The 25,538-nt window shown below is 50.0% G+C and overlaps 1 protein-coding gene across 2 annotated transcripts in view; it reads left to right on the top strand.

Moving 5' to 3' along the window:
- Positions 1 to 25,538, top strand: part of ABCC4 (ATP binding cassette subfamily C member 4) — a 208,919-nt gene that overhangs the window by 174,094 nt on the left and 9,287 nt on the right. For both annotated transcript variants that reach the window (XM_045838973.1, XM_045838974.1), the window contains 5 exons: positions 1,657 to 1,812; positions 11,495 to 11,584; positions 12,550 to 12,722; positions 13,158 to 13,263; positions 23,065 to 23,199. In XM_045838973.1, the coding sequence (XP_045694929.1) occupies positions 1,657 to 1,812; positions 11,495 to 11,584; positions 12,550 to 12,722; positions 13,158 to 13,263; positions 23,065 to 23,199 (660 nt within the window). The remainder of the gene's footprint in view (positions 1 to 1,656; positions 1,813 to 11,494; positions 11,585 to 12,549; positions 12,723 to 13,157; positions 13,264 to 23,064; positions 23,200 to 25,538) is intronic.

Raw genomic sequence — 25,538 nt, 5'->3', positions numbered from 1 at the left:
GAGAAAACAGGCCGGGTGCGTGTCCCTCGTCGCCCGCTGCCTCCCTTGCAGGTAGAAGGAGATAAATTCTGTTTTGAAACGCTACTATTGATTTTGCAGATTACACTTTACATCTCTGGAGCTATTCAAATGAGCAGATACGTCTAGTTCCCACCATGCCATCAGCGCCCAGAAAGGTCTAGTTCAGTGTTGGAAGTGCCGGGTTTTAGAAATCGACGGAATTAATTCACTGATGAGTGAAGACAGGTCCTGTGCCCCCTCACTGATTCCAGATTCCTAAATAGAGATCTCATCTCTCGGGAACCTCCCACCAGGGGATTTTCAGTCGGGCGAGCTCACTGGTTTAAAAAAAAAAAAAGTGCCAGTGTCTGCGTACAGATGTAAATGCACACAGCTAAAGGCCAGGTTTTACAACGCTGTTCCACTCCAGACCAGCATTTTACGTGCATTATATTGATTCTTTGATCTTATTGTTGCGCACTTAATTTCCTTCTGCTTTAGTTTTAGTAACTAGACTGATACTTGACACATTTCTTTCCCGAGGAGAAATTTATAACTGTTAAGTGGTTTGTGAAATGCCCTTTGAAGGGCTCAGATGAAAGGCCTCATGTAAATAGCAAATGTTATTTACGTTGTTGTTGTTTCCATTGTGTGTATTTTGGCTACTCATGGTCTTTTAAGACACTGAGACCTGCGTTTTAGAATTTTAAGGTGTATCCTTTCAAGACAGAACATAACCAGACTTTTAACATCCAGGAATGATTTAGTTTCTTTACCAAACAACAATTCCTCTTAAAAGCTCGAACTCTGGGAAAAGGAGTACTTGTTTATGTATAACAATGCTTCTGGCTTGACCTGTGGACATATCAATAAAATTACCCAAGAAATTTCAAGGTTCACAATTCCCAGACACAATTCCCAGGAGTGAAGCTAATTTAAAAGCTTACTTCTCACTGACCACATAGGAGACTCCTGGCTCCTCACTGCCAGAAGATTGATTCCCTTGTTTTTACCTTTTCTTTAGGCAGAGTCAAATTTTTTTATTTTTATTTATTTATTTATTTTTTAGTTTTAGTTTTAGGTCAGGTGTACCTAATCTTTTTTTTTTTAAGATTTATTTATTTATTTATTTATTTATTTATTTATTTATTTATTTTTAGAGAGGGAAGGGAGGGAGATAGAGAGAGAGAGGAACATCAGTGTGCGGTTGCTGGGGGCCATGGCCTGCAACCCAGGCATGTGCCCTGACTGGGAATCGAACCTGCGATACTTGGGTTCGCAGCCTGCACTCAGTCCACTGAGCTACGCCAGCCAGAGCAGTAGACAGAGTCAATTTTAACCAGGGGGCGTTCCCCCCAACCCCCACCCCAGGGACATTTGTCAGCGTGTGACACTTTTGGTTGTCACAGTTTGGGGGTGCTGCTGGCATCTGGCAGATAGAACACGGGGAGACTGGCAAACACCCAACAGTGCTCAAAACAGCCCCCCCACACACCCAACAAACAGTTATCTGGCCCAAAATAGCAACGGCATCGAAGTCGAGAAACTCGGACTGCGCTGAGTAAAGGACATCCTTAATTCCTCTGCAACAGCCAAGGCTTCTCGTAGGTCTGGGGCGTATTGTTTTTTCTGAGTCTCTCCCGGATCTCTTTACAGGTCGGCATTGTGGGAAGAACAGGAGCTGGAAAGAGTTCCCTCATTTCAGCCCTTTTTAGATTGTCAGAACCCGAAGGTAGAATTTGGATTGACAAGATCTTGACAACCGAAATTGGGCTTCACGATTTAAGGAAGAAAATGTCCATCATACCTCAGGTATGCAAGTCGGAGCCTTCTCCCATGTTCTTTTTATAAGGGCACCCGAGTTTGATTGCTTTTAATTTTACTGCTTTTTAAAACCGAATTAAAGGGATGAGCCGTTCCTCCCAGCAGAGTGGATTCTGAACCGCAGGTATATTCTCAACAGAGACTTTCGTCAGCTGCCAGGTTTTGTTTGTGTGTTCGTTCATTTGTTGTTGTTGTTGGAGTGTGTGTGTGTGTATGTGGGTGTGTGTGTGAGAGAGAGAGAGAGAGAGAGAGAGAGAGAGAGAGAGAGAATCAGATTTAATAACTTACCTAGATAGATTTCTGGACTCAAACTTCCCCAGGTACCCAGGTTTATCCGCTGTTAATCCCAGAATTCCGAGAATAAAATGGTAAATGATTTGGGTAGCGCTTGAGAGATTTCTGTAGGAAAACGTGGTTTTTAAGTGACTTAACGATGGAATTTTGCTGTTGGAAATGAAACTGCCTTTTCACGGGAGGTTGTCTCCACGAAGGCTTTTTGGCAAAGCTGGGTGGCTTTGAGAATTTTGGAGTGCATGGGTGCCTTGGGGAGACTTTTGGAGCTCTGGCCATGAGTGAGGGATACAGACCAGGGAGGCGGTATGGAATAGTGAGGCAGGACATGGGACCAGGAATTCCATCTCTCGGGGCCTCACTTGTTCTCTCCAACACAAGGCAGCTAGTAACACCAGCGCCAAGAGCTGTTGCCGGGACAGAAGAGGTAAGTGCGTGTGGACTGCTTCGCGTGCTGTGATGATGGAGGGCTGAAGCGACCATCTCTTCCAGGACTCTGGTTCTATTTTCTTTAATTCTGTTGCTTATAAAAGTGTGGCTTTCAGGAAGTGTTCCGGAGATTGGGTTGCAGGCACAAGAAGAGCCCTGTCACCCCTGTGGTTCATGCACTCAACATGAATTCAGAAAATACGGCCCTGGCCAGGTGGTTCAGTTGGTCGGAGCGTTGTCCTGTGCACCAAATAAGGTCGCAGGTTCGATCCCCGGTCAGCGCACTTATCTGGGTTGTGGGTTTGATCCCTAGTCAAGGCACGCACATAGGGAAGGCAGCCAATCAGTGTTTCTCTCTCTCTCCCTCTTTCTCTTTCTAAAAACCAATAAAAATATCCTTGAGTGAGGGTTAAAAGAAACTCAGAAAGTATTTGTGGAGCAATTACCGTCCTGCAGGCACAGAGCCAAGGGCGACAGAGGCCCTCTGCCCCCCGGCCCGAGCCCTCCCCTCCCCCGGCCTGCCCTCTGCTTGGACACGTACACGCCCCCAGCTCCAGATGTGCTCGTTTTTTTTTTTAATTTAGGGTTTTTTGTTTTATGCTCTATGATCTGCTGGCCATCAAGGGAAGCGGAGAAAAAACACACACCCTCTTGAGACAAGACAGGCGGAGGGAAGGCGAGGCACATGTGGCTATGACGAGGTCTTAAGTGCCCGTTTATGTGGAAGCACGTAGCACCTGGTGTCCAAAGGGAAGGAGAGCTGAGACGTGTGTCCCACGACAGAGCACAGCGACTGCCCCCACCACTGCCCTCTAAAATAACTGGAACTACTCTCAGTAATTTTGACATCGACGTATCCCTTTCGGAAGGACAGTCAGATGCCAGCTCACACACCCATGAGGTTGACTAGTATAAAAAACAAACCCCAGAAAATAACAAGTGTTGGAAATTATGTAGACAAATTGGAACCCTTGTGCATGGCCGGCGGGACTGTAAAGTGGTCCAGCCGCCGTGGAAAGCCGGAAGGGGGCTCCTCAAACAATTAAAAATAGACATCATATAATCTGGCAATTCTGCTTCTGCGTATAAGCCCCAAAGGACTGAAAGCAGGGTCTCGAAGAGACGGCTGTGCGTCCGTACCTTCCTCATGATAGCCAAAGGGCAGCAGCTCCCCACATGCTCACGGATGGATGGATGGATGGATGGATGGACGGACGAGATGCGGGCCATCCACGCCGTGGGGAGGAGGGGGGAAATTTGGACACGTGCTACAACACGGATGAGCCTCAAGGACATTACGACGACTGGAATAAGCTGGTCACCAAGGAACAGCACCGTATGACTGCACTTCCCTGAGAGACGTACAGTAGTCCAATTCATAGGGACCTGGAGGGGGACGACTGTGGTGGCCAGGGGCTTGGAGGAGAAGGGGGGCTGTGTGAGGATGCGGTTTTGGCCGTGCTGATGGGAGGGGCTCTGTGCCTGGGGGTGGCGACGGCCGTACAGCAGCGTGAGCGCAGGTAACCCTTCGTTCAGACTGTCCACCTCGAGTGGTGAAGGCAGTGCATTGTATGTGCATTTTAACAGAGTTTTTAAAAATTGTTTTGAAGATGTCCCTTTCAGGAAAAACGGGAAGAAATCCTCGCACATAAAGTCCTTGTATCGAAAGAGTCCCCGTGGCTCTCAGATTCGTGGCTTAGTGATTACAGAGTAAGAGAAGAGTTTCAATTCTCACGTTTTACAGTGTGCTGGGGCCCACCTCTGAAATGGGCCGGCGAGATTCACTCCGCAGAAACAAAGGGCGTGTCCAGAAAGTGCTTTCACACCCTTGGATGAAGGAATCCAGAACCGTGTCCTGTGTTCCTTTCAATGCTTCTTCATAAGAAAAGGCGTTAGGCTTGTGTACATAAAAGAGCTGCATAAGTAAAGAAGTAACGTTCGATGACTCTTGGCTCTTCCAGGGATGTTTTGGAAGCACATCTGAGCAACGACTAAATACACCCTGACATCACCGGGGTTTGGTTCTGTTCCACCAGTTCCCGCCCTGCTCCCTGCTAGTGAGCGTGCTCTCTATGCGCTCCGCACTGCCCGTGCTTACACAACACTGCGGAGCTTTGTATCCATGCAGATAACGATCGCCAACCATTGTAAACACAGAGCCTTTTTTTTTCCCCACTTTATATGCCTTTGCCTCCAAGGCACGGTGTTTGTTGATGAAAGAGAGAGAGAGTCCGGAGAGACTGCCCTGTGTGCAGGGTCCCAGAATATCACCCAGGGGACGGCCAGGGGTAGAAACTTCTAGAGCAGAGACCGAGCGTCAGCACCGTCCGTCTCTGCCTCCTTAGGAGCGCGTGGCCTCGGCGAAGTCGCACGGCCTCCGAGGTTCGCCGGCAGAGTTGTCGTGCAGAGCGAACTGGGTGGGAAAACGACAGGGGCCTTGTGCCTGGCCCTTAGGGACGCTCGGTAAAGAGCAACTGTGGTTGTTAAGGACGGGGGCGGGGGCACTGGCCTTTCGTTGCTGCATAAGTAAAAACAGTGAAACATTCCAGATGGACTTTGCTCTTTAATTTCTACTTATGTTTTTGTGGTCCTTGGTGATTTTTTTCACTGATTATTTATGACATAGACCAAATTGTTTATATACATTTAAAGAATGAAGCCAAGAAAGAAAAAAATCTATATAACTTTAAAGAGTGAATCCTAAATGAATAATAAATAAATGAGGGGAGAGGGAGAGAGGGAAGAAAAGGCATTCTAGGGTGAGGAGAAATCTTTCCCACGTTCGCCCCACCGGGAGCAGCAGGAATGATGGGTCCGTCACTTGTTTTCGTCCTGTGTTCTGGCAGCCCTCCGGGCCCTACCTGACCACCGCCCCGCACCCTGCCCGTCCTCCGCAGTCCCCCGTGGGACCCTGGCATTCTCCCTCCGCTCTCCCTACATCCCCAGCCGTCCCCGGCCTCCCCCTGGGGACAGGCTATGTCTCTCCGTTTCTCTGCTGTGACTCTCCTTGCAGTTCCCGGCCGGTCACACAAGTAGGGGCAATAATTCCCAGCGCCTGTGGAATCTTGAACACGTTTTAGCCGCTTTCCTTATCTCCAGGATTGGAAAACGGAGGCACAGGGGCCTTAGCCCCCTTTCCAGGTCAGCTGCGGAGCCGGGATTCAAACTTCATGCCAGGAGAGTCCCAGCTCCTGCACCTGCTGCTCCGCCGGGGACTTAGACACCCTGCGGACTGCGGTTCACAGTGGATCTGCGTGGTATCGTTTTTGTTGCGTGTGCGTGCCCGAGCATGCACATATGGAAACTAAAGTCTCCCAAGATGGTACTGCTCTGTGCTCTGCACTCTCTTTTCTGTTGTATTCATTCTAAGCTCGTTTATATGAAAGACAGAATGATGATCATGAGGCACAAAATTGATAGCGTGATCCGTTGGCTTCACATGCAGTTGGATGAAGGCTGCCCCTGGCCGTCCCCCCGTTTGCTGGGGCTCCAGCTCCACTTCTGTTCCGGATTCCCACAGCGTTCCTGCAAGGTTAGCCCCGTGTTCAGGGGCTGAGGGACTGAGGCTTGGGGAGACGAATCACCTACCCCAACGCAGACAGCTAATGAGCAGTAGAGTCTGAACTCAGGACCGTCCAACTCCAAATCTCTCTCTCTCTCTCTCTCTGTTTCAACTGATGCTTGTGGAATTGAATGATGTTCTCATCAGGTATTTTACCCATTTTTTTCTACCACCCTACTCACAAAGAGTTCCGCTAAACCAAAACAAAAATGAATAAATATAGAACAATATTGAAAGCTATTTCCTCTGGTGCTATGTCCCTCGTTTGGACAGTACGGTGGTTTTGAAAAGCTGAATTATTTACTTTGCCCTTAAAACTCAACTTGCACTCGCCGCTGAAAGAAAATCAACTTGGAAATGGGCTTACCCACTAGTGTGCCGTGGGCTAGTAAGTGTCGGGAGAAGACGCTCAAAATCTTGCCTGGCCAGAGCTAAGAGCCGTCTCCTCTTGGCAGTGGCTAGCTGGCCGCAGCAGACGTACATTCCTCTCCCCCCCACCCCCCCACAAACGAACAGGAAGCAGTGTTGCTTGTGTCCCGAGACCCTGATTTAGGGAACCTAAGACGTTCCGAGCAGACCGCGTAAAGGGTGGAAGGAATGCGGTGTGTTTCCTTTCTCGCAGCTTTGGTGAGCTGGGCCCGCACGGCCTTCCTGGCCGCGTGCTGGCTGTGGTCTGTGGCCCTGGGCCCCACGGTGAGCTTCTGTGGCGGAGTCTCTCCCCCAGGCTCACCCGGTCACTCTTGGCTCCGCCGTGAACGAGTCAGAACAGGGAGAGGTGCGGTGGTAGCAGCAGGGACCGCGGCAGGAACAGAGGCTAGGGAGCGTTGGCGCCGTGCGCACAGTGGGGCTAGTCCTGGAGGGGACTGTCCAAAACAAACACTGTCCCTCAATGATTTTTTAAAGCAGAACAGGTAGCTGAAATGGAAACGGCCATTGTGCTCACGCCCCGAAATAGGTAAAATAATGTTCCCTAAAGAGAACACCAGGGAGAGGTTGCATCCAGGGAGGAGCTTGCTTATCTGAAAGGATCTGGAACAGTGTCTTTCAGAACTTCCTTGGACGGGTTCTCTCTGCCTTGAGCCCCTGTCCTATGGGCATGAAGAAAACATTTTCCATTGAAGAGGGATTCCATGGAAATGCAGTATTTTTTATTGTACCCCAAGGCGTGGCACAGATCAGCCACTATCATCTTTATGTGATTAAACAGATTCAGTTTCTTAAAAATATTCATTAGCCCTGGCTGGCGTAGCTCAGTAGATTGAGCTCGGGCTGCGAACCAAAGCATCGCAGGTTCGATTCCCAGTCAGGGCACATGCCTGGGTTGCAGGCCATGACCCCCAGCAACCGCACATTGATGTTTCTCTCCTTCTCTTTCTCCCTCCCTTCCCTCTCTAAAAAATAAATAAATAAAATCTTTAAAAAAATATTCATTAAACTTTCAAAATCAAATAAAAGGTGTTTCAAACAGCCCACCCTGCTCTCGCGGTCTTTCCCTGGCCCAGGCGGTCTTCAGCCGACTGAAAAAGGTCAGCCAGTGCCGGCCCTTTAAGACTCCTTCTTCATTACCTGGTGTTCTTTCCCTTCCTTCTTTCTTTTCTAGTCGGGAACAAAACTCACAGAGAGGAGAGGTGGGTGTGCTGTTACTGGGAAAGGAATACAGCTGGACCCCAGCCTAATGCGGCGGGGCCTTTGTTTCCGCCCCGAAGCCTTCACGGGAGCCCACGGAGCTGCTCCACAGCCCCTGACCTTTCTGTGCCGAAAGGGGACTTTACACGACTTAAATTCTTTTTCCTTTGTTGGCGAACAATGTTCTTTTCTTCTGAATATGGGTGATGATCGGTTCATTCAGAGGCTACAGGATTAAAAAAAAAAAAAAAAAAGGGAACCCAAGATTCCGTTCTTGAAACCGGGAGATGAGCTGCCCTTAACGAAGGCCCTCAGACTGGAAACGGAGAGGTGCCCCTGGACTGGCAGTGGCGGGGGCCACTCCGGAGGCCGTAGTTTAGTAGAGGGCAGCTTCTGGTTCGGTTCCGGGCGGAGACGTGAGGGTGAAGTGCGGAGCGTTATCTGCCTGGTCGGTAACCCCTTGTCCGTGTTTTTGTCTCGGCCCCGGGTCGGTTTAAGTGTCTGGAGGTTAGTGGGTAGGGTTTCTTTCTGGGATAATGAGAGGCTTGTCTTCCAGGCCAGCGTGCAAAAGGTCGAGGAAGACTGTCGTTCTCGGCCGTGCAGTTGGGTTGAGGGATTATCAGTTCACTGCACTCAGTGCCTCGATTCAGAGTGGCCGCTGGGGGGTCAGGCTCCTACCTAATATGCACTTGTGTTGGAAACAAAGGAAAAAATTACTGCTGAATATGGTACAAAGGGTGAAAATAAAGAGAGCTGCGCTTTAAACCAAGAGGAAAAACAGGCTCGATATGAATGCTCCATTTAAAATACTGCATTGAACACGAGCGTTTGTTTCTCTGACTGTGCCGTGCCAGCTAACTCGTATTAAATGAGGTTTAATTGTGTACCTTCAGGAAAAAAAAATACGGTACTTTGGCTAATAAATTTAGTGTACATTTTCATTGAAGGTGGTGGGTCCTACCATAAACATCTACACTAAAATGTTCTGTCTGCTAACATTTCTACAACGCTTATTTATAAGGTTAGTTTATTAACTTCATTGCTTGGAGGTGGGAACTTTAAATAATAATATCTATCTATCAGAAATGATAATTAATTGGACCCTTATCTGCGCATCACCTTACTTGGTGACGCTCAGCAGGACCCCCGTACTGCCCACAGAGCACCTGAGGTCTCGGTGTCAGGCTCAGCGTCAGCGGCTGCGGGCCTTGGGCAGGACCCCTGTGAGCAGCTCCGCTGCCCGCACAGGCCCCCCTTGAATCCCCCGCCCCCGGAGAGGTTCATCCGCTTCACGGAGCTCGTTCACTCCGGAGAAGAAGGTGGGGGTGTGAGAGAGAGTGGCCCTGATCGTGAGATCGGCGACTGGGCCTCAGACGTGCGTCCCCGAGCCTGTTCCCCTGAGCTACCAGAACCGCTGTTCCCGACGTCCTAGTGCCAGGCCGCGAGTCCCGTCTTCGCTTTTCGAAGGAAGGAAGGTCCGTCTTTTAAAAATCCTCTGCTGCCTCAGGTGTGGCATGCGACATGTTGGAAAGAAAAAAACAACAAAAAAAGTGGGTCAAGAAGACATGAATTGGAGCAACTGATGAAAACTGCTATTTTATTGAACATTGATCACCTTACAATAAATCATGTAGAAAATAAAAAAATAAACCAAAGCAATTTTTTTAATAGTTCACTTTGGCAGTTCCTCTCTAGAGTGTACTTGAAAAGCCAGGTGGACACTTGATGAAACCCTAGACCTCTTACCAAGGACGAATTTTCTCTGTGAAGGAACAGGTTTCCGGGTCACATCATCAGAGACGGGCAGAGAACCCGTCCCGTCCTGTCTTTAATGTAAGCGAAGAGACCCTCTGTCACTTTGCCCAGGAGGCTCAACGCTCATTCCTTAACCTGCCCTTTCTCGGCCCCTGTCTCTCTGCAGACAGCAATCCTCAAGGAATCTCCCAGTGTGTAGATAGATTCAGCAGAGCAGAGTACAGAGTAGAGTACAGAGTAGAGTACAGAGCAGAGTGCCGCTGATAGTTCAGAGCACTGCGAGAAAGCAGGAGGAGAGGCAGAGAAGAGCGAGGAGTGACAGGCACCAGCTGCCCACCCCCTGCCCTGGCCACGCGGTCTCCATAAATCTCCTGAGAACAACGAGAGGAAGGGGAATCGCCTGGGTTGCTGGAATCTCAGCGCTGACAGTCACGTGGAGTAGAAGTTTCTTTTTTCCTTTAAATCTGAAGTTCAAGGATGGTTATACCGGACAGGGAACTCTTACCCTTGCTTAGATGGTTTAGTCTCTGACCCTGAATGTTGGTAGTTTAAGGGAGGCCTTAAATTTGGGTCTCTGGATTTTTTCAGTTCAGTTCAGTCATCTTGCAGTGACTCGTGAGCAGGCATTTTCAGGGCTTTGGGGGCATACTGGCCGCTTTATCAACTTTGTGCGAGTCAGATGCCCTCTGTCACGTCTTTTTTACTGTGGGATTTTGCTTAGGGATGCATGCCTTTTGCTGGCGCTCCATCTGTCTTCTGCTGCCGTTTCTCCCTCCCCGCACCTGTCTTGAAGCAGAGCCAGTAGGGAAGGAAGAGGGTATGAGGGCTCTCTGAGTGGCGTTTCTTCCTCACAGCTAGAGACAAGTCTGCCTTCTCAGTCCTTCAGGCGTTTGAGACGGGAAGAGGGCCGGGCCAGCCCCAGGGCCAGGCCAGCATCCGAGGCCCGCCGTCCCCTTGAGCCCAGCACTGGTGGAAAGGACCCGTCTCCTCTTGTTCGCGTAGCTGAGCGTCTCACGGGTCCACCACCCTCCGTGAAGGCAGCCGGTCGGGCTCTGTGCGGCCGCCCATGCTCTCGGAGCCAGCACGGCCTCCTGGAGGGGGACGTAAACAGCCTTCCTAAGCTCCGGGGCGAGATCCTCTCCGGAAATCCAGAAGGAGGCCTGTGTTTCAGGAGTGATTGCACTGTGGTTTCTCCCGGAGCAGACCAATAGGGAGAGCCGTGGAAACGGAAACAGTTTCCGTGGGACGCACGGCAGGCACACTGGGTTTCAGGTTTTCCGGCCCTCGCAGTCAGTAACGGGGTTCTGAGGGTCTGGTAACCTGATGTGCAGACGAGGTAACGTGGGGATGAGCTGCCACCACTCAGAGGCAGTCCCCGCGAGAGTGGGGGTGCCAGTGGCCCCACTAACGGACACGCTCTTGGGGTGAAAAACTGGTTGTCCTGTTCAAACATGTGAAGGGATTCCCAATCCTGGAAGATGGCTGAACCGATGGAGGAAATACCCTAGTTTACTCAGCTCCTCAGGGCAAAGGTGCAAGTTTTTAACAATTTTGCTTGGAGGCACAAATTTCAACTGGTCATGCTCTTGGTATTTTTCCAGCATCACGCCAGGATCGACAATTAATTTACATAGTTCTCTTGCTGTAAACTTCCTCAAATAATTATATCTTTGGGTTTTTTTTTTCTGTTTGAGCAAATATGACTACCAGAAAGGCATTTTTGAAAATCAGACCGACCTTCTCTCATTTTCTCCTTAAGAGGACGCACTTCAGCAGTCTCTCTTGTTAGTGCCCTGTGGTCCACATGATGCTTTGGACTGTGCCCTGTACAGGGGGAAATCGTTAGTGATAGAGGGATTGTTCTGTAAACAAGCATTCGCAACCTTGTAACTCGTGATTATAGTGAATTTTGGTCTTCTGACTTCTCATTCCGTTCTGAAGGTGACCATTGGCGTCAGCGGGAAGGAGGCGGCAATAATAAAGTTCCCTGTTTTTTGTGGTGTTTAGGAGCCTGTTTTATTCACCGGAACAATGAGGAAAAATCTGGATCCCTTTAATGAGCACACGGACGAGGAGCTGTGGAATGCCTTAAAAGAGGTAATTCACAACATGTAATTAACTCGGTAGCGTCAGTATACGTGCAGTCGCCAGCATTTGCAGGTCATGGGGCGGGGCTTTGTGGTTTAACTGACTTTGTTCACTACCTAGGGGAACATTGGCGACATGGGTACACATGTAACGTGTATCTTTAGAGAGCCATGCTTCCTGCCGTGATTGAAAATACTCATTTTTCCTTCAGTGTACCAACTCCTATGCAAAGTGTATTTTGGGAAACTTGATTCAGTCACAGGAGCCTTTTAACTCCTCTGCTCAGACTGCGTTGGGAGAAACACCTTAGTTTCTCGAGAGACTTCCCCATGGATCCCTGGGAAGGGTTCCTGGTGAGTGTCGCATCAGGGGTGGGAGCACGGCGGGGATCGCACCATCTTTATCCATGGAGGAATGGTTCCCGCACCAGAACGTTCCCGCCTTGTACGTGTGACTCAGGGTCCTGGTGAATGTGTCTAGTTCTGTAGCCGTCACAGCCATCCCGTTCGGGAACATTTTTCTCATCCCCCAAAGTTCCCTGTGTCCATGTACAGTTCGCCCTCCCTAGGCGATCACTGGCCTACGTTTTTGTGTCTGTAAATGCCTGAAGTTAAATGTTGGCGAAAACTTAAAAAGGAACATTTAAACATTGTCTGTCCTTTACCTTAGGAAGAATTTTATTTAGCATATTGTGTACGTCTTAATGAAATTGACAGGACCTGAGCAGGCGGTGCCTAATCGTGGTGGCCGAGAAGAATCCTGACCCCCATTAAGTTTGTGCTCTCAGGTCAGGGCATTTCTGTCCTGAGTCGACCCAACCGCCTTTCTCCGTGAGCACTAATGGGAAGTAACTGTCCCTGCCACGTGGCCATAGTCACAAGGTGCAGAGGAAGTTCCAGGGAGTTCAAAGCCCTGATGTCTGCTTCCATAGCAGTTTGCTCAGGGAAACAACGTTCTTCGTTCCGTATCTGCAGGTGCAGCTTAAAGAAGCCATCGAAGAGCTCCCCGGTAAAATGGACACGGAATTAGCAGAATCCGGATCGAACTTCAGCGTCGGACAGAGGCAGCTGGTGTGCCTTGCCAGGGCTATTCTCAGGAAGAATCGGATACTGATCATTGACGAAGCGACCGCAAATGTGGATCTAAGGTACAGAGCTCAGTTCCCCATACCCTGGAATCCGCATTTCGAATGTGATAAAATGAGACCCATTTCTTGATGGCGAGACGTTTTTCTAAGCGCTCTCTTTGCCCTGAGGATACTCCTTGATAATGTTAATTCTGGCAAGCAGAGGGAGAAACCAAAACGTGTCATATGGTGTTGATGACGTTATTAAGCACCCTAAGAATGCTAGATTCCTCAATTCAGCTCCTCCTAGTTTTAAGCCATTTGAAGGGAAGGATATCTTTCATTTTTTAATGAAAAAATAGTAAATTTCCAAATAGACTTACTTTCTACTTAGATTTTAAAGAACAAGCTCTTGCTTAAGGTACTGATTTTTAAAACCACTATAAAAGTGTCGTATGATCTCTTTAAGTCTTAAGTCTGTCTTTACCGAACTAAGTTCAGCTTCTTTGATTCTAGAACTGATGAGCTAATTCAAAAAAAGATCCGCGAGAAATTTGCCCAGTGCACCGTGCTGACCATTGCACACAGGCTGAACACCATCATCGACAGCGACAAGATCATGGTGAGACCTCCACCGGTGGGATTCCGGTTGTTTCTGTCTGTGTTCGTTTTCTCAACTTATCTTTTCTTGTTAAGCTGGGTAAAAACCTACAGTAAGTTAATTTTCTGTTAATTTTTCCTCCCATTCTTGACGATAACTCGCATCCTTAGCTACATATTCAGAATGTGCTATTGAATAATATATCCACTGAGCTTATTCATGTTGTCATTTTTGTCTAAGATGGCCACCCGTGAAAGTATTTCAATATAGCTTCATATTACATCGTGACAAAACATAGTCATTTATGCTGTGTTTCACCATTGTTTCAGCATTTTGGATTCCCTTAATCAAAAATTTCGCATTCCGTTTGGGCTGCCAGGGGGCCGTCGCGTGCGGCTGCGGAACCTCTCCGCCGTCGGGATGTTGTTTGCAAGCTGTGTCCTCAAAGGGGGGGAGTCTTGGGGAAGAGAGGGCTTAGTCAGGAAAGCAATGTATTTCAACGGAAGGGATTTAATATAGGACACTTGAGCTGTGGTATTGGGGGGCTGGAAGAGGGAAAGCACATACCCGGGTGATAATTCTAGAAAGCAGCTGCTCCGCCCGAGGACGGATCTCCAGACCGAGGAGCTGAGGGGAGAGCGCCTGAAGGGCCGGGGGTCACGGCTGCGGGTCACGTTTGTGTAGCAAGGAGCGCTGGAGGCTGGTTGTCAGTAAGCCGATGGGAGGTGGGGGCTGGGGCCAGGTCCTGCAGCTGCGGGGATGTTGGCCTGAGGGGCAGAACATCGGTGGGCCGTGTATTCTCTTCCCCACCTTTGGTCCCCTGCTCATGCCCCTGCTGGCAGAACCGAGCAGAGGGCCAGCCAGTCCTTTCCACGGTAGATCCCAGCCCTGCACTGTGGCAGGCTCCGAGCTTCGGTCTCTGGATATGTTTACTGTGATATGTTTACTGCCTTCTTCCCAGTGTGACTGGCTCTTTCTTCCTTAGTAATTCGGACTTTCCTTTCCTTAGTTGTACTTCCTTCATCCCTCCCTTCCTTTTTTCTCTCCCTCTCTCCCTCCCTTCTCTTTCTTTTTTCCCCTGTCACTTGCTCATATTCAGTAGATCTCAGAATGTGTCCTTATAAAATGAAAAGGAAATCATCCCTCAAAGGGAAAACCTTGGGCTGCAGACAAGCCCAAAGAACGTAAGCTATTTGCAGGCTAACCTTAGCCTGGGGCGACGCACAGATTCTCATCTACGTGTTGTCACCGGATACCAGTGCCCGGTGGTGCGCTGGTTGGTAGTGAAGAAGCACATTGATAAGGAAGGCCTGCAGCGTGCCGGAGAGGCAACAGGTGAAGTTAGCTGGTGGTCCTTATGCTGCGTACAAACCCGGCTCAGTGATCAGTAATAAACGAGTGTTAGTATCTAAACTGCTTTATGCCTGTGGTCATGGAGCTGTCTCTTTTTGAATTCCTGGGCGGTTTCTGGAGTGCCACCTCCCACCCTACCTCACACGCATCGTTGACTGGGTCATCAGTGGGGACATTGAGAAGATACTGGACTGTCGGCGTTGAAGGGGTCCCTGTCGCCTGGTCACTCCCCAGAGTTGGACGTGTGGAGGAGTGAGGTCTGGTGGTGGAGGAGTGGGGGGCTGCCAACCGAAAGGATGTTGTCTTTTTGAAAAGATATTTATTTTTGGAGAGAGGAGAAGGGAGGGAGAAAGAGAGGAAGAGAAACATCGATCGGTCGCCTCTTGTACGCACCCCACCTGGGGGCCCAAAAGTGCAACCCAGGCATGCACGTGCCCTGGCTGGAATCATACCAGCGACCTTTCGCTGTGCGGGTTGACGCCCAACCGAGTGACCCCAGTCAGGGCCAAAAGGATGTTCTCAGCCCCGAGCAGTGCAGCTGGTCATCTGGACTGGAGCGTCACCGCAGGAGACAGGCCGCTCTAACAGACTTTTGTGAGCAGCCATGTGAAGTCCCAGCATTAAGCCCAGAGACCTATTAAATTCCAGAAACATGGTGTAACATCCAGCACCCCTCATTCTGTGATCCTGAATGGCACCCCGAAAAGAACCTTTGGTGTCTGCTTTTGCACCTGTCCCTTTGTTCTTCCCCCTCTGGCCTGGTATTTCTCAGGCTGTCCTCCGGAACACCCTTCTCCCGCAGTACATGAATGACGCCGTGGTGTTCCCATCACTGTCAGGCTTTGGACACGGTGGCAGAAAGATGGCTTCATCTCCAGCTCAGCTGGGTGGGGGGTCTCTTCAAATTAAATCTCCGCTCCTAAATGTACCATATACATTTATTTATTTTTGTTTTTAGTATTACAATACTGATGGTAGCCACTTCCGTTTATTATTTGGTACTTAGAAACACCGTCCGTGGGACGCGTGGTGGGTTAGGGAAGCAGGAAGGAAGGACAGACTTGGGCAGACTTCTTTGCTGGTCATTCCTAAAACTTGTCCATCAGAACTCGACCCACAGATTCTTCACCTGTCGGCTTTGTTGTTGTTATCAAAGTATGTCCATTTGTGTAATACTGTGGTTATGAGTGTCTCCTAGTAAATTTCAAGAACCTTCCGTTTCTCTGTCTTGATCAGCGTGTGTTCCAGTCCTCAACCTAGTTTTACGGAGTGATTTATAGCCCAGCCCCTCCCTGCCTGTCCAGCCTCGGCCCGCCTTCCTCTCTGTAGTTAGACCCTCTGTTCATCGTTTGGTTCTCCAGAGGCGCTGCTCACTCCCCCTTTGACAGCTGGGCCCTCTCCCCGCACTGCATGTCGGTGGCCTAGAGGGAGGTGCCCGCGGTGGAGATGGGGAAGGGGTTGGCCTTGGGGTGGGTGACGGGCCGGGACCAGGCAGACTGCGTGACGGACTGGATGTGGGATACGAGGCACGCGAGAGGAACCGGAGGTGAGGTCCAGGCGCAGGGCCAGCGGGTCGGAATGAGGGAGAAGCCGATTTGGAGACGGGACACGCAAGGGCTCTCCCTTCAGAGCATGTGACCTTCGCGACGACTGATCTTGGTTTCTGGGGTGGCCCTTGCGTTTCACCGAGCAGCCCTCCGTCCCACTCCTGACTCCAGTCATGGAAGACCTTTCGTTTAGGACTCTCTCTGGCCACAGGGCCCTCGGTGATGCACAGGTTGTGTGTACGGGGGGTGGGGGGTGGGGCTCCCAGCAGGAGATGTCATTGTGGCCACTGATTTGCACTTTGCTCAGAGCCGGCCCCTGTGGCCGACTCCTTTATAGGCGATGGCCGGATTAGACCCTGGGGGACTCAAGACACCCTCTCCCTAGCTTCAGACTTGAGGGACTCAGGACACCCTCTCCCTAGCTTCAGAGTTGAGGGATTGGTCCCTCTGCCCTGCCCACCCCGGGTGTAAACCCTCGGCTGCATTCTGGAATTGTGAGTACCGACTGGCTCCCGGTAGGGCGAAGCACCACGGATAATGTTCTTTCTGGAACCTCTGATTTTTGAGCAATTTGTTCTTCTTGCTTTCTTTAGAAATACCTATTTCCTTTCCAAGAAACAAGTGATCTGTCTTTTCTGTTGTTTTGAAAGGTTTAAGGACATAAGACGAGTCGGTTGGCTACAAAGCCTAATGCTTCGGAGGGCGGGTGGCCAGCCTGGAGTGGCTGGGGAAGTGACAGATGCTAATGGAGGGCATAACCAGCAGTGTTGTCATCCTAAAGTCGTGTAATTGCAAGTGCTTAAGGTGTCATAATTACATTGCGTTGCCCTCGTGAATACTTCGGCACAAAGAGGGATGGATATGGTTTTGTTTACTGTAAGTAAACCAAACAAAAGCCTTGTTGGGAAACAACTGTGACCTGATTAATAGCTTTGTTTATGTGTCGTCTCTCCAAAGGGATTTACCCAGTTTTGGTTCATTAGGCGTCATTAATGTATTAGGCTTAGAATTCTGTTTTACAAAGATGTTCTCTCAACTTTAACTTTATTAAACATGATGTAGTTGTAATGACAGCTAATTTAATCTCCCTTGTTTGCTCGGTCGCCACAAAACAGCGGAGCAAGACAGACGCGTTAGAAATCCTCTTTCTCCTAACACGCAGCACTCTCGCTGCGTTCAAGACGGCCTCTTCGCTACTGTGTTCAGGATGAGCTGGTGGCTTGTGACCTGGTTCCAGCCAAGAGCACAGCTCTTTCCTCCAACCCCCTGCACTCCCTATAACCCCGGCATTCTCCCCGGTCGCTTGAGCAGAAGAAGCCCGTGCAAGCCTGCAGCCGTGCTCCCGATGGCGTTGCCGTGCTCAACGTTTTCACTGCCGGGAGTTAGAGGATCCTCTGGGAATGAATCCCAGAGAACCGGAACCGGGGCTCAGAGACTCACATTCCACGTCTTCCGCTCACAGGGCATCTTGCGGTTTTATGACCTTTACCTCTCTCCCCAGACGCAAACCTCTTTTTTTTTTTTTAAGAGGTAAAAATTTTTTTTAAGATTTTATTTATTTATTTTTAGAGCGGGAAGGGAGGGAGATAGAGAGAAACATCAATATGCGGTTGCTGGGGGTTATGGCCTGCAACCCAGGCATGTGCCCTGACTGGGAATCGAACCTGCGATGCTTTGGTTCGCAGCCCACGCTCAATCCACTGAGCTATGCCAGCCAGGGCACAAACCTCTTTTGTAGTCGTTTTCCCCATGGAAATCAAAACTAGAAACTGTGTAACACACCCACCTGGAAAAGGACAAAAACAACTCGGAGCTAGTTCGAGTTTTACTGAAATTCTAATTTTCATCTTTCTGGCACTTTTCTTGAATAAGCCGACATGGCCACAGTAAGAACGTGGCAGAAGAGAAAAGGCCCTTCAAAAATAGACCAGGAGATTTTATTCACGTTTTCAGAGAGAGCAGAATAACTAACATGAACACGGAAAGCGCAGTCTGGGGGGGAAAATACTGTACGGGGGAAGGGCTGGCAGGGGCTAGCAGGAGCGTGAGGGCAGCCGCCGTGGGGGTCACTGTGACCCCGTCTGCACCCTCCTCAGGTGAGAAGCGTGACTTCCATGTCCAGACCTAAGAAAGGGTGTTGCGTAAAACTTGCCACACCGTCTTGCCTCCGAGAAAATCACAGGCCCCTCTTTTACCAGCTAAGGGACTCAGCGTGCAGGCGACCGTCCCTGTGCCTCTTCGCCCCCTGGCAGCCAGAAGCCGGCCTCTGACCCCCAGATCCTCCCCCGCCCCGCCCTGCCCCGCCTGGTGCCCAGGGGGATCGCCCTCGGTGGCGCGTCCCCACGTGGAAAGCTGTTCCGGGTGCCTCTTTCCCATCACCAGGCGCTTCCTCCGCCCTGCACTGCCCTCCGCCTCTCCCCGCAGCCGCCCCCACTATCACTGAGGGCATCCTGCCAATTAAAGTGGATTAAACTGTTTTGCAATGGGCCCATTTAATTTCTATATCTAGGACAGCTGCTTGGAATATTTGCAGATACACCGGCCTGATAAACACATGTTCATTTAGCTTATGTAACGCACTGACTCATCCACCATAATGTGTTTTTCCTTAACCTGCCGGAGAGCGGCAGGCAGTCCGGGGCTGGTGTTCCTGGAGAGATCCCCGGGGCCGAGGGGCTGCTGCCACGCCGCCACGAGTGTGTGGTTTAGTCCAGTGCCACTCGGGTGACGGGAAGACTGGAGACACAGCAGGAGATTTCAGGAGCCTTTTCTTACAGGCAGAAAGGAGGTGAAAATAGAAACTCAACGTTATACCTCTGTATCTGTACAGAAAGGAAACAGATAGTTGCATTATGCTTACTTGTTCCGAAAGGCCTGGAATCTTTGCTCGAAGCAGCAAGGCAGAGGCGAAGTAGGGAGAGGGCTGTTCCCGGCCTCGTCTCTGCCGCACCCAGGGCACCTCCCCCAGCTTCTGCAGTTCGCCTCCACAGCGCTGACTTCCCTCCTTCCTCTTTCCCAGCGACTTGATATCAAGGAGTCTCTGTCTCCATCCTCCACCCTCGTCTGTCTCTCCCTCACGGTTCCCTTCCCGCCTGCCCGTGGCCATCAGCCTGAGGCATGTGGTCCTCCGAGTCTGCATCCCTCGCCCTATAGTCCCTGTACTGTGCTGCTTCAGACAGCCACACTATGTCCATCCTTGCCCTTGTCCTGTATTCTTGCCAAACTGCACCACTGGGCCGTCACCCCGCCATGCCCTGAATTGAGTTTGCTCTGTATGCAACTTCTGGCCAGCACGCCCTGGGTGCCCATTACTCGTCACATAACAACGCCAGGGCCCAGAGATGCCACCGGGAACGAGGAAAACCACGAAACCCTGCCCTTATGGGGTTTACTGGTCACCTCCAGCCCCCTTGGTCCACGTTCTTCCCTGTGTCTAGGACGACCACTGCCCACCCACCCTTCTGTCCATGTCTTCAAGTCTCTCTGCTCTTCACGGCCCAGGTCACTGCTGTCCTTCCTGGAGCTTATCCTCAGAACCTCTGGCCCGAAGTCATCTCTTTGGCAGCTTTCCTGCTTCTTGTTGTGCTTTTTTCCTTGCACTACAGACACCTGAGGATTTTTTTCTCTCTTCCTTCGATGTAGGCTCCCTAAAGGCAGAGGCTGTGACCTCCCCATCTCTGCCCCTCCCACAGCAAGCTAGCTTAATGCCACGCATGCAGCTAAGTATGCAGTCAGTGTTTGCCAAATAAATTCAGGGATTAATGAAAGGTTGCTTAAATTTTCCTTAAATGTGTTTGGCCATGTGTCACTTGCTCTTGATGAATCCTGATAGTTTAATAAAATCAGTTTTCTTTTTCTGTGAGTATATACCAGGCACATGGTAAATCATCTGGGCCCTGAGTATAATAAAATTGCAGTGGAAAGCGGATAGGGGAAATGCTTATGTTTATAGGTATATTTTCTTAAATTATGCAAAGTTAATATAAGATAGTATCCATGTGGAAAGGTTTCTGAGAAAATTGAATGTTAAAATTCTCATCTCCCTTATTGTACTTCTGATACCAAAAATAAATACATATTTTACTTTTGATAAGAAACAGTGTCTTTCCCTGGGCACTCCCATGGAAAGGAAAGAAAACAGGTTCAGACCTGGGTTCAAATCCCAGCTCTGCCATCTGCTCATTCTGCAGCCTTGACCAGTGATGTACCTTAACGGCACCTGGGCCTTCATCTCTGGCTGTGAGCTTTTCTCACGCTCATCTTTGAGCGCCCTGTTCCCAAAACAGTGCCCTGGTATTACGGACTCACTTAACACTTACTGGGTGGGTGGAAGGGAGAGGGGCGAGAGGGCAGGGGGAAGGGAGGGAAGAAGGAGTGAAGGAAGAGAGGGGGAAGGGAAATTCCGTGGTGTTTGTCTACTTTGAGAATGAACAGCGATGACTGGAAAGCATGCGGCACAGCACATGCTCAACCCGTGCCTGCGTTTGTTTTTCTTTTCACATTCACTGCTGTTCTCTTATGAGTGATCTTCCTGGTCTTCAGTCAGCCGTGCTCTTTGTGACGTTGCGTGTGTGTACCAGGGCTTCTCGTCCCGCAGGTCTTGCACACGCCTCCGTTTAGGGCTACACTAGAGCGGTTCATTTTTAAGATACAGTATTTTGTTTTAATGCATATCAAAAGAGCATTAGAGGCATAATTTGCTTTACACTTTTCAAAGCATTTCTTGCAGGAGTTAAAATTCAATCACCAAGCTTATAACAAATCTCCACCATTCTGTGTCCCACTGCAAAGTTGAAAACCCGCCTCGGGGCACATGGTACACGGCCATTAAATTGCTGATACGTATGAGGCTCCAAAGATTCTGACCGAAATGCTCTTCCTGTCATTTGTGTTGTCAATCTTACTGCTTTGTGGGTGTGTGCCTTTTTCCCTGGTTCTGCCGTTGTGCACACTGGCTGGTTCTGAGGAGGCCTGTCTCAGAAGCATCCCTGTGTTTTCAGACAATATGCAAGAAAATGGAAAGATTTGCTACTCACTCAACTTTGATGACATAGGAAGTCAGACAAGGAGGAAATATCAGTTATAACTCTTCTAAAAATTATGTGACGTCTGTATAGCCAGGGAACGCCTTTTCCACCACCGGTGTGTGTGTGAAGTGTTGTTTTGTTTTTTTTTTTAAGTTCACTTGTTGCTTTTGCAGAATGTAAAGTTTTTCATTGTATGAAGTCATTCGGTTCACTTATTTACTGAGCCTTGGGCATGAGAGAGATGTGTGTTTTAAAACTGCGTTTTTTTCCTCCACCTCAAGAGGAGTGGTTATTCTCTATAATGCTATGCTTAAGTAAATTACACATCCAGGGCATCTAAATTGTCACGCCAAATTATAGGACATCTTAATTATTACGTGGATGCGACAGATTCAATTACCCCTGCACGCTTTTGAGAAAGCTGCCCTTAGCAGTGATTCCCAGTGGTAAACAGAAGAGCAACAGGAAAATGCCCTTTGTAAGAGACACTTAATAAATGTTTCCCATGAAATACCACAGGGCAGCCCCGACTGGTGTGGTTCAGTTGGTTCCGCGTCATCCCACAAAGCGAAGGTCGCGGGTTCGACTCCTGGTCAGGCCACGTGCCTGGGCTGCGGGCTTGGTCCCGGGTCGGGGCACAGGGCATGTACCAGACACAGTCAGTTGATGTTTCTGTCCCTCTCTCCCCCTCTCTCTACAAGTAAATACATAAAAAATTAATTTTGTAAGGAAAGTACCACGGGCCAGAATGACCTCTAATTCCTCCATGTGGAAAAACAGCCTGTGCCCTGCTTAGAGTCTCAGCATATTCTGCTAAGACACATTCACTCTACGTGCGGCCTGAATAAAGAACTAAGTGCCACTTCATTCACCGCCGAAGCGCTTTCCTGGGTACCTCCTCGGAGCCACTTGTGTCAAACTCTTTTCTCCCCCTCTCTGAAGCCATTACCCAAGGCCCTCCTGAGTAGAGATGCGGAGTGAAGAGCCCCTTCCTCCCCTGCTCAGTTTCTGGTGGGCACAGTGTGAGCGGTAGAGCGGCTGGGAGGTGGCAGCTGCGGGGGGAGGGGGGGACAGAGAAGCTGGAGGGGGGGCTGGATAACTATGGGAACAGGAAACAGGTAGTCGGACCCTCGGCCGTTCAGGTGGGGCTGCCCCCGCGCGCTCCGTGGGCCACGGTCACTGGAATTTGGAGCTCAGTTTCTCAGTTGCTTCTTTAGTCTTATCCAGAGAGAAAACTGGATTTCTGGAGAGTTCTCCTGTGTCGAGTCATTACGCCAAGGCCGCTCAGGTAGCTGCGCCTCGGCCAGCCTCTCACTCTCAGAATAATAAACTGCGACCAGAGCCACCTTCAGGATGCGCCTTCCTCTTGGTGGCCGGGGGCTCCGGGGGTTACGTCTCCAAATGCTGCTCAGGGTCCATCGAGCCGGCTCGGCAACCAGTCTGCTGTCAGGTCGCTGCCTTCTGGCCTGTGTGACGTCATCTCCCTTTTCAGATAAATTGAGTTTGATTTTCTTAAGTCAAGAAACTTCCCAACTCTGCATATATGAAGAAATGGCCCTCAAAGCTCAGAGTCTGGGAGCTAAACACACTAACTAATGAAAACAACCCAAAAGGCAGAGCATAAAAATGCCGCAGGACTGCTGAGTGCCCGTAATCACAGCCTAAAACTCCCGGTTTCTCCCTTTCCTATGGCATTATAATAATAAAAGGTCGGGTTAGGCCTTTGTCTACCTAGTCAAATGGGGTAATCAAACCATTTAAACACCCGCCGGGTCTGCCACCCAAATAGACCCTCTCTGTTCTCCCTCTCCCGCCGCTTTCCGAAATATTGTCTGAGTTATAATACGTGACTGCAGAACATTGTGTGCTAATGGGCTCTTTCTGCTGATGAACAGGTTTTGGATTCAGGAAGACTGAAAGAATATGATGAGCCCTATGTTTTGCTGCAGAATACGGAGAGCTTATTTTACAAGATGGTGCAGCAACTGGGCAAAGCAGAAGCCGCTGCCCTCACCGAAACAGCCAAACAGGTGAGCGCACCGTGGGGAGCTGTAATTAGACTCCGTCTCCCGGGATGCCTCCTCGCACGCAACCTGGCACCGCGGGCTACGCTAACGAGCACTCGGCGCCCTTTTCAATTACAAGCCTCCGGAGACACAGCTTCGTGGCTCAGCCGTAACAACACGTCCCAGGCTGAAGTCAGGTCTGCCGAGGACCGGCAGACGTAGTGAGTGGGGCTGAGTGGGGCCGGGGCGTAGGGTGTGTGCGTGCGCACGCGTGCCTGAGACAGGTTTCGGGTTGGGCTTTTCCTGTGTTGGGACGCTCCTGGCTCAGCGTCTCACGCAGCACAGAGCACTCCCTCCCATTTCATAGAACCATTGCAGTTCATTCGAACGGGTGCTTGGCGCGTTTGAGGTGCAAATGCTGTCGGGGTACATCTGGGAGATGGGAAACTTCTGGGGACAAAAGCGCGGACTATTGTTTGTTAGATCCAGAAAGAGCTACCAGGGAAAATGGTAGGCAGGCTGTGGTCGTTGACAGTGTTAACCAGAAATGGAGAAGAGCAGAGAGACGCAGTGCCCACGCTGAGCGGTGACCACAGTGAGCGGGCGGGGTGAGGCCCTGCCACCCGAGTGCCGCTGTCGTGCCTGCTGGCGGGGCTGAGACTCCGAGAAGGAGAGGAAGTCGCCCGGGGTTTTGTAGCTCCCCGAATCCTTGGCAGAACGGAACTCCCTAGGTTTGGGGATGACGACATCTGTGTTCTGAGCTTTTCCCGAGTACTCACGTGGTGTGGGGGTATGGGGCAGCTACCCCCGGACGGCTGTTTTTCATTCCTGGTACCCACACAGAGCTCTCCTGTGCCACATCGTCTCCCAGTCAGAGCTTCCCTTCTGAGACCTGATGGGTCCTTCGGGATCCCCTGAATCACCTGGTCACGGAGACAGCCAGGGATCCCACAAACCCTTTTGTTCTCTGGCATCAGGCATCGTACATCAAAGAGGTGGGTCCCCCCTAGGCGTCAGAGTCTCCATTTTAACATTTGTTATATATTACCAAGGTGTTAAGTGATGACAAAAGATCATAGAATTTTAGGTAGGCCTAGATAATACTAGTTCAGCACTCTTATTTTGCAGATGAGAAAGCTAAAGCCCCTTAGAAGGAAGGTGGTGCCATATATATATATATACACACACACACACAAACTAGTGCTACACTAGTTTTTATTAAACACAGAATTATCAATAGAACTTGTTCTTTCAGTAAATGTTTTCATTCAACTGCAACATACACACAGAAAAGCACATAGGTCATGGCGTTATTAGGAACCTTGTGATTCCTGGTCCAGTAATCTTTGACCTAAGTGAACAGTGCTAATGGTAAATTACATTTGTGTTGTTTCTGACAATTTATTTCCCGTGGTTCTCACACGCGCGATTTCACTTCATCCTCGCGGTGGTTCTTATCCCACTTCAGGGGTGAGGAGATGGGGTCACAGCGCCGGGCGGTGGAAAGCGGCAGGGAGTTGTTGGCTGTGGCCCCAGGCTCTGCGTGCCGTGTCCGGTGTGAAAAGGCTGCTCCTTGTCTCTCGTGGTGTCCAAGGTGGGGCCAGCCCCTCAAGCCCCCAGGGTAGCGGGGACTCTGACTCTTGGATTTCGGTCCTGCACTGGTGCAGGTACCCCTACGCAAAGACGTGAAGAAATACATGTCTTGGTTTTCACTCCCGGTCAAACACCGTCTTGGCATTCTTTCTGCACATGCTCGGTCCCCTTGGGAGACGCACCACTAGGCTGTCAACTACACGTGCGAGCCTCAGCTAGCAGTGCGTCATTCCAAACTGACACCAGGAGGATTGTTAGCTAAATCAGCAAGCTTTTCGCTCTGACAGATTGGAATTCATTCACGTGAAAAGAAAACGCAACACCTGGGAAAAGTTACTCCGAAGTCATGTTTTCTGGACCACGTAGGTGCTCCTGTGAAAATGTTGGTGTGGGCGCCGAATCACTCACGATCATGGCATTGTAGAGAAAGTGCCTTTTGGAGACAAAACTTGGAAGGGCCTGTCGTTAGTTTGCCAGGGCTGCGATAGTGGAGTGCCACGGGGTAAGTCGATGAAACCACAGAAGTTCATTTCCTCACCGCTCTGGAAGCCGGAGGCCACTGGCTTCCCTGGCTTGTTAATGGCTGGCTCTCTTCGTGTCTTCACATGCGTTTTACTCTCCATGTGTCTGTGCCCTGACCTCCTCCTCTTGTAAGGACCCCTGTCATATTAGTTTAGGGCCCAGTGGTGTGACCTCGTTTTAACCTAACGGACCCTATGTCCAAATACAGAGACATTTGAGGCATTGGAGGGTCAGGGCGTCCTCACGTA

Source organism: Phyllostomus hastatus, unplaced genomic scaffold (assembly GCF_019186645.2).
Source record: "Phyllostomus hastatus isolate PE091 unplaced genomic scaffold, TTU_PhHast_1.1 phas_contig_29, whole genome shotgun sequence".
NCBI lineage: Eukaryota > Metazoa > Chordata > Mammalia > Chiroptera > Phyllostomidae > Phyllostomus > Phyllostomus hastatus.
The sequence above is the reverse complement of the archived record's forward strand: the minus strand, read 5'-3'. Positions and strand labels throughout refer to the sequence as shown.